Raw genomic sequence first — 8,781 nt, forward strand, 5'->3', positions numbered from 1 at the left:
CAGCTCAGTGGGCGAGCTCACAAGTCTGGGGTGTTCTGAGCTCCCAGGAGGGGACCAGGGCCACCTGGCCACATGACTGAAAAAGAACTGGGGCTGCAGTTACTTAAGGGGAACCCCAGGGTGTGTGATAAGAGGCCTGAGGAGACAGCTGCTCATTCCAGGGTGTGGCGCTCAGCAGGGCGTAACCGAAAGCCGCCATCTGCCTTTCAGGAAGTGTTGTCTCAGGGACAACAACTCGAGGGTTGGACTCTTACTCATCACCTCTACACTCAGAACCCCTGGAGCAGGAATGGGGTCTGATTTGTCACTGTAACCCCAGTGCCAGGCCCCTGTGCAAATGTAGAGTGCCCTCGCTCGGGTGGGGTCGGGGGGCTGAATCAGGAGGACCAGCAGCCGCCCGCAGCCCTGACTCACCTGTCAGCAGCTGCGAGGGCCGGGAGCCACCTGCTGAAAACAGGTGCTCACATCACCTCCATGAGCAGCTGGTGCCGGGAGCCTCGGGCGGGGGCTTCCTCCCTCTTCCCTCCCCACAGCTCCCAGGGGTGACGCACACAAAGGCGGGGCTGCCTGACCCCGTCACCAATCTCAACCATTTTGCAGGGTGACTTGACGATCCCCAATATATCCCTGGGTCCTCCGGTCAGCCCCATGCAAAGACTGGCAATATTTTGCTTAAACCTGACGCTGGAAGGGCCAACTCCACCCAGAAGTGGGTTTTGAGCAGCTCGGGAACCGCACAGGGGTGCCTTCCCGAGTTCCATCAGGAGGAACTGAGTGCACCTGACCCCACGTGGGAAGGGTCACTGTCGTGAGTGAAAACCGACCAAGAACGGCCGAAGGGTACTGCTCAGGATTCGGACGAAGGCCTCGATCCTGGCGGCCGAGCCCTGCGCTGCCCGAGCCCCGCCCGCAGCCCTCTCCGGCATGTACCTTGAGCCACTGCTTCTCGGTCAGCGAGTCGCTGTAGTCCACCTCCTTGCGATGGCGGGAGCCGCGGCCGAACATCTTCTCCTCCTCCTCCTCGCATGTCAGCCGCTCCACCTCTGCGTCGTCCTTGATGATCCACGAGGGGAGCTCATCCTCCTCCATCAGGCGTGGCTTCCTCTTGGGGTTGCGGGCCTCCTCGCGCCTGCGGTCCAGGTCCATGCGCTGTGGGGTGCGGGGCGGCAGGGACAGAGGGACAGGCGTCAGCACAGAGAGGACAGAGGAGATGGCGCGGGGGCACCCTGACCAGGGGCTGCTTCCCTGCCTCAGGACCATCGCTGCAGCGGTAGTTAAACAGCAACTTGGTCGTGCGGTGGCTGAGCTGGCTGGGCTGCCATGTCAGACCTTGGCTGGGGCTCTGCTTCAGGGGCAGAGAGAACTGGAAAGGACAGGAAGGTGGTGGAATGGGGGCTGGAATGGGGGCTGGAACGGGGGCTGAAACGGGGCAGCGGCTCCCCTGCCCCACTGAGGCGATACAGGCTCAGTGGAAGGCACAGGCCTGCTGGGGCCGAGAGCGCCCCCAATTCCCCCCGATTCCGTGCCCACGAGGGGCAACAGGGCATCTGAGACCGAGGCCCTCGCCAGTCCCTCAGTCTTGGACAGTGTGGCTCCCTCTGAAAGGGAGCCTCAAGGACAAGAGGTATTGGCCAGACGGAGGGCCATAAACTGGAGCAGGGCTGGGCGTGTACGTGTGTCCTGCCATCCCTATGACACACTTAGGAGACCACAGAACAAAGATGGGTCAGTTAGGAGCCATGGAGGGGCCACCCTGAGAGCTGCCCCCGGCCCCGTTACCCGCTGGGGATGCCACCGTCACTGAGACCTTTTGCTCTGTTCGGTGTCAGCAGGGAAGGGGGCGGTGTGTGTGTGTGTGTGTGAGCTCCACTGCACATGGTTCACACAGGCGGGGAACCAAGCCCCTGAGGGTGCGCAGGGCCCGAGTGCCCGTGGCGCTCACCATGAACAGGTCGAACTCTTCCTCATGCCGGGCAATCATCTGGTTCACCGTCTCGTCGTCAGGCACCTCGTCTTCTTCCTACAAGATGTCACACGTTTAGCTGGAGTGCGGGGAGGCCGGGGTGGGAGGCGGCCGGGCTCGGAGGCGAGCGGCGGCGGTCCATGGGAAATGAGCTGGCGGTCCCAGTCCGGCTGCGGTGGATGGGGACCCCCACGGCAGCGAGAGACGCACACGCACACGCACACGCACGCTCCGTGGGATCAGGGCCCTTGCTGGCCATCTCAGCCGAGAAGCCGAGGATTGAATGGGCATGGAGACTGAACTACCCCTCTCACCTTTAGAGGTGGCTCCTCCAAGTCGGGGTTGACGCCCGCTGGCGGAGGGGCAGTGTGGGCGAAGCTGGCACTGCCGCTGCCCGTGCTGCAGTGTCTGCTCTGTGGATAAATAGAGGACTTCAGTCTCCAGGGCTGTCAATCCGGCATCTTTCACCAGCAGTTTAGAAAAAAAAAACCACTTCAAAGAAAAAGCAAGTACTCATCCTCTTTCCTTTCAGCCCACACTCCCTTTACTCCAAAGGGATGCAAAAAAAATAAGAGTGCAAAAAAGGTAAAAAAACAAAAATGAAAGCCGCTCATGCGTCCACCACTCACGCCGGGGAGGGGGTCGGGGCTGGCGCTGCCCTCACCTCGTCCTGCTCCTCGTGCTCGAGGATGGCCTGGAGGAAAGCGCGCCTCTCGTGGCTGGAGGACTTCTGGTCGAACATGCCGGCCTGGATCACTTTCTGGTCGACGTTGAGCTTGTACTTGGCCGCAGCCAGGATCTTCTCTTCCACGCTGTTGACCGTGCAGAGGCGGAGCACACGCACCTCGTTCTGCTGCCCAATGCGGTGGGCACGGTCCTGCGCTTGCAGGTCCTGGGGAGAGAGATGCCGGTCAGTCCCAAACAAGCTCTTTAAATCGTTAAGGGACAGTGGATCACTGGATGCCCCTGGGAAAGGCAGGGGTCTTCCAATTCTCGGGCACCCGCCTGGCTGTTCTGCCCGCCACAGCCAGAAGCTGCACAGGCCAGAAGCTCAGGAACAAGACCTGGAGCCTGACTTGACCCCAAATTCCTGCAGAAGCGTCACTTTCTACCTTCACTGGGATTTGACGGATACTCAGGAAGAAACCGCAGTTGTAGAGGGCCACCCCAGGGGGTTATACCCCAGCAGCTCCTCTCACAGCTACACAGGGCCCCTTGGCTGCCCCGGGCACGGCCTGGCTTGGCGTGGCTGTATCACAGCGAGGGCACTGTTCACAGAATGACGCCAAAGCTGGGCAGCACCACGTTGATGCCTGGTTTGATTGGAGGCCCTGCCACGCAAGCTGGGCCCAGGCCCCACCTCTCGGAGCCTCAGGATCCACTCTGCTGACACCAGCCCGTCTCGTGGCTATCGTGTGTGAGAGGAGCCAAAGGGCATCGGGTGCTCAGGCCAGTGCCTGGTGTGGAGCAAGCGCCCATAAAGTGGCAGGTATGGCGCCAACGCTGTATCATCACGCCCAGCGTAGACCCAGGAGGGGCTACGAGATCCTGTGTCTGGGGCCTGCAGCTGTGTGGGGCTGACCTCCAGATCTGCACCTCACGGGGGCAGCAGAGGCCACACCTGGCGGGAACAGGCGTGCTTTGTGTCCACGGTTCGTACCCTCAACCCTGCCCCGCAGCTCAGCCGGCGTGATTCCTGGCTCTGCATTGTGCTTCATGACCTCTGATGCTCCCCGGGTGTGGAGGAGGACAGGGCTCCACGGGGGTCTCTCCCCTCGACAGCCTGTGGGTGGGGGAAGCACACTCGGACCACCTCTCAGGAAACAGGCCAGTCACCGAGGTCCAGGCGGGAGCCACACCCCAGGCTGGCGCAGCAACCACCCCAGGCACTCGTCTGCCAGGCGCCCGTGGTTTACACACCGATAACCAGCTCTGCTGGGTTGTGGAGAAGGGCTCACTTGCACCGTCAACAGAGTGAAAGCTGGGGCAGCCTGCTGGAGGCCACTGTGGCAGAACCAACCAGAACGTGAAGGGACAGGCCTGTGGACCAAGCAATCCCACCTCTCAGGCTTGGCCTGGCTGGTGCTCCAAGAGAGGGACAAGGTTCCCCAAGGAGAACAGAAAACCCGCACGTCTGCCAACTGGGATTTGAGTCAAAAATCCTGGGGCCGGGCTTCCCTGGTGGCGCAGTGGTTGAGAGTCTGCCTGCCGACGCAGGGGACGCGGGTTCGTGCCCTGGTCCAGGAAGATCTCACGTGCTGTGGAGTGGCTGGGCCCGTGAGCCATGGCCGCTGAGCCTGCGCGTCCGGAGCCCGTGCTCCGCAACGGGAGAGGCCACAACAGTGAGAGGCCCGCATACCGCAAAAAAAAAAAAAAAAAAATCCTGGGTCCACCATATGCCAAGATAGCTGGCTGCTGAGGAAGCGGCTGGGGAGAGTCCCCATGTGCTTGCATGGAGACATGAACACACCAGCTGCTGGCGGGAAGAGACACGTGCTGGAACATGCCGTGTTCATGTCAAAGCCAGAATATATGTGTGTACGTGGGTAGATGCTGGCTCAGAGAAGAGCGGGGTTGGTGGGGAAGGGGAAAAATGGACTCTTTAATTTGTTACCTTCACTTATTGGTATTTGCATTTGAAAAAATTACTACTTTTATAGTAAGACATAAGAGGTAAATACTTACTTTAAAACTACTGTACCGGGGCTTTCCTGGAGGCTCAGCTGTTAACAATCTGCCTGCCAGTGCAGGGGACATGGGTTCAAGCCCTGGTCCGGGAAGATCCCGGACGTGCCGCGGAGCAACTAAGCCCGTGCACCACAACTACTGAGCCTGTGCTCTAGAGCCCACGAGCCACAACTACTGAGCCCGCATGCCACAACTACTGAAGCCCACGCGCCTAGAGCCCCTGCTCTGAAACAGAGAAGCCACCACAACGAGTAGCCTGCACACTGCAAGGATGAGTAGCCCCCCACTCGCTGCAACTAGAGAAAGCCCACACGCAGCAACAAAGACGCAATGCAGCCAAAAAAATAAATAAATAAATTTATAAAAACAAACAAACAAAAAACTACTGCATCTATAAAATACCACATCCCTGTTATCTATAGGCACGGAGCCCTGTGCAGGGTATGTGGATAAGAAACAAGGGCAGCAGTGCACAGAGCATAAAAAGTACGCCCCAGTGTGGTTTTAAGAGGCGTCAACATGAGAGCTGGGCCAGAACATGGCCAGGAAGGACCTGCATGACTAAAACAGTGACCATTACTGCCGGCTGACAGGACTGGGGCATCTTCCACTTTCTTTGCACACTTACGCGACACCAGAATTCTTTTTGTTTTTTTGGCTGTGCCACGTGGCTTGTGGGATCTTAGTTCCCTGACCCGGGATTGAACCCAGGCCCTCTGCAGTGAGAGCGCAGAGTCCTAACCACCCGACCACCAGGGAATTCCCAGGATTTTTTTTTTTTAAATAACAACGGAACATGAATTTTTTTCATAATCAGAGCAAAAAACTAGTTTTGTTTTGAGAAACAGAGGAAAGTAACTGCTCTCTGGGCTTCTCTCCAGGGGCCTCCGGGACTCCAGGAGAATGTCAAGAGGCCAGCGGGCACTCATGCTAGTGGGCATGGTCTCCCTGAGGCTTCGAGCCCCTCCCCCTAGGGGGCCTGAGAGCTGTTACCTGGTGGGGGTTCCAGTCACTGTCGAATATGATAACAGTGTCGGCTGACTGGAGGTTCAGACCCAGCCCTCCAGCCCGGGTGCTGAGCAGGAAGATGAAGTACTCGGAGCCGGGCTCGTTGAAGGTCTTCAGCAGCATGCCCCGGTCCTCCGCTTTAGTGGTTCCTGCCGGCGGGTGGGGAGAGCAGGGTTATTAGCAAGGTGACCATGGCGGGTGGAGGGGGGGCGGGCGGTGGTGCAGAGGAGACAGAGGAACACCTACATCAGGGAGCAGGTATAGAGTCCACAGCCGTCCAACTCGGGCCACCCAAGCCATGGCCATCACTCAACACATGGCCATGAGTGGTGACTGGCAAACAACTCAGATTTACGGTGACACTACTGACCGCCAGTCCTCCCACCCCAGGAGAAGAAAACGAGCCCCAACGGGCCTCCGGTGTCTCCTCCGTGTAAATCGGGGATGCTGTGGGAACTAAGTGGGCAGGTGCTGGAGCACAGTGCCCGGCACCCAGTGGACACCCAGGCAATGGGGCTGCCCTGTGAGTCGCCACCACCTGCCCTGCCCAGCTGTCCAGGGGGTGGTGGGAGACACTGCAGCAACACTGTTAACGCCGTGCCCCCAAACCCACGTGGGGTTTCCAGGCGGGCAGACGGGGCTGCTATGGTATCGAACAACTGGCCAGAGGGCTGGCGCCTGCCTCCATCCTACTGTGATGGGTTTTCTCCATTCACAAAGGGAATCATCTACAGGCGAGCACACGGGGGGCTTACAACGGAGACTTGTTTCCCTCTGGGCAGGATGGCTCCCCTCTTCATGGAGCCACAGGGACTCTAATGCGATGGCCCAGGACATGATCCTCAGCATCGTGATGCTCAGAGGGGCATCTAAGCTCCTCGGGCTACTGCCAGCCTGGGGAGCAGAGGTGCCTCTGGGGAAATCAGGTGTCACTTCCAGCCACTGGCCTACACGCCTCAATGAACAGCATGGAGGCCTGATGCCCACTGGTGCCTGGGCTGCCCCAGTTCCAAGGAGGGGCTGAGGCAGGCCCAGGTGGAGGGGCCGATCCCAGATGCCCGGCCTGCACCCTCACTCTCGGCATTCTGACAGCAGAAGGTTCCACTCCACGTGTCACCGAGCCCCCACCCTTGCCGTTCTTTTTTTTCCTTCTGGCTGCACTGTGTGACACGCGGGACCTTAGTTCCCCGACCATGGATTGACCCTGGGCCCCCTGCAGTGGAAGAGCGGAGTCCTAACCACTGGACTACCAGGGAATTCCCCCCCTTTGCCTTTCTTTCCCAGAGTTTCCGCTCATGTGGCAGTGACCACATGAGGTGCCCAGAGATGCAGCCACAGCCAAGCAAACAAAAGTCCTCATCCTAGATAGAGGACTCTCATCATGGAGGAAAAAAAAAAGGCTGTCCTCTAGGGGCCGGGGCAGTGACACAGACAAGGAGTAGCACTCACGAAGGCTCAGCTCCTGAAGGACAGAGAGGCCACTGGGGAGGCCAGCACACAGAGGGAGCGGCGAGGTGAGCCTGGCCACGCAGGCCTTCCAAGCCATGGGAAGCACCTGAAGGAGGGAGGTTTGAGGGAGGACCTGACCACAGCTGTGTTTGTAAAGGTCGCCCTGGACAGAATTCCAAGAACAGGCCGAAGGAAAGCAAGATAGGGATGCAGCAAAGGTTCTGGGTGGGAGTGGGGAGGGCAGAGACCGACAGACAGATCCGCCCAGCAACCACGCGTCTGAAAAAAACAACAGTTCCACAAGATGTACCGTGAAAGACACAATGGGGGCAAAAAGGTTTGGGGTGTTGGCCGTGGATGCACATAGCAAAGAGTTTAGATAAAGGCTCTGAGAAGTGTGGTTTATCCCACACTTCTTAACTGTGTTTACCCTGGAGGCCCCCAAGTTCATTCTTCTCGAGAGCCCCATTCACTCCATCTGACAGAGGGTGGGGGGCTCCCTCTAGGGTCTTCCCGGTCAGTTGACACGTGTCAGAGCACGGGTCCTGCACACTGTCAGCATCTCACTCAGCCCCCTCCTCCCCGGAGCTCCTGCGTGCTGGGAGCAAGGCAGAAACAGGGCTTCTGATGAGTGCATGTGGTCACAGTCAGTGCTGTTCCCAGGGAACTCGCCGCTATCACCCCTGCAGCATTGGTTTTCTTCCCTCCCTTTCCTGCTTCTCTCAGTGCTCACGGTTTCGGCATGAACGGGCCTGATTCCAGCTCCAGAGCCACCCAGGCGGTGGAGAGAAGAGCATGTTGCTCACAGCAGCCTAATGAAATTTCACCCCCAGACCCCTGGGGGAAGACAAGCTGCTTCTCTGTTTGGGACACTGAGCAGGTAGGTGGAAGCAAAGCCCGGAGGGGTTGGCTAAGAATGAAGCCAAAATGGAGGACAAAGAGCCAGGAGCTCCAGAAAAGCCCCTCTTAATACCATCTGGGCACCTGGATCCAGCTGTGCCTGAAGCAACCCTTGAGGTTCAGTTATGTGAGTCTATCAAGACTTCCTTCTTTATGCCCACAGGATATGGGTTTCTGTCACTTCCCACCATAACAGGACCGTAGAGCAACCCTTAACCACTGGACTGGACGCAGCATTATGGTGCAAACACCATGAGCCTCACATTCAGGAGATCCAGCCATGATACTCCCAGGGCCCTCCCTCCCATTCCCACAAGCCTGTGTCACTGAGTGAGCCGCTATGCCCACTCCTGCCGCTAGACCTAGAGAAGCTTTGGCAGCAGCGGATAACGAGGCCACCCTTTAACAAACGTCTCTCTCCCGATGGTACTCACCATCGAGCCTGAGGTATTTAAAGCCGCGATACGCAAAATAGTCTTCCATGATCGTCATGAGGGAGGTCATCTGACAGAACAGCAGCACTTTATGGTTGGTGGCCCGGAGTTTGGGAAGAATTCTATCGAGCAGCTCAAATTTCCCCGAGGCTCGGTACAGGTCCAGCCTGCGGAGTGGAGGGGGTGGAGAAGGACACACACACCACATGAACCACAGCGCCCTGCAGGCAGGTCAAGGAGGACGTGTGCTCCCATGCCCAGGCTACCTGAGCCGGCCTAGGCAGGCTGGCCACCAGGCTCGGGGGCACACAAGTGCTTCCTTGGCAGACTACCCCCGGG

At 58.6% G+C, this 8,781-nt stretch overlaps 1 protein-coding gene across 2 annotated transcripts in view; it reads right to left on the bottom strand.

Moving 5' to 3' along the window:
• The window catches only part of SMARCA4 (SWI/SNF related BAF chromatin remodeling complex subunit ATPase 4), an 86,994-nt gene that overhangs the window by 20,542 nt on the left and 57,671 nt on the right, over window positions 1-8,781 (bottom strand). For both annotated transcript variants that reach the window (XM_024745674.1, XM_024745673.1), the window contains 6 exons: window positions 8,443-8,609; window positions 5,645-5,808; window positions 2,628-2,855; window positions 2,278-2,376; window positions 1,943-2,020; window positions 931-1,149 (listed from right to left, as the gene is read on the bottom strand). In XM_024745674.1, coding sequence (XP_024601442.1) covers window positions 931-1,149; window positions 1,943-2,020; window positions 2,278-2,376; window positions 2,628-2,855; window positions 5,645-5,808; window positions 8,443-8,609 — 955 coding nt within the window. The remainder of the gene's footprint in view (window positions 1-930; window positions 1,150-1,942; window positions 2,021-2,277; window positions 2,377-2,627; window positions 2,856-5,644; window positions 5,809-8,442; window positions 8,610-8,781) is intronic.

This window comes from Neophocaena asiaeorientalis, unplaced genomic scaffold, assembly GCF_003031525.2.
Source record: "Neophocaena asiaeorientalis asiaeorientalis breed wild unplaced genomic scaffold, Neophocaena_asiaeorientalis_V1.1 scaffold357, whole genome shotgun sequence".
Classification (NCBI taxonomy): domain Eukaryota; kingdom Metazoa; phylum Chordata; class Mammalia; order Artiodactyla; family Phocoenidae; genus Neophocaena; species Neophocaena asiaeorientalis.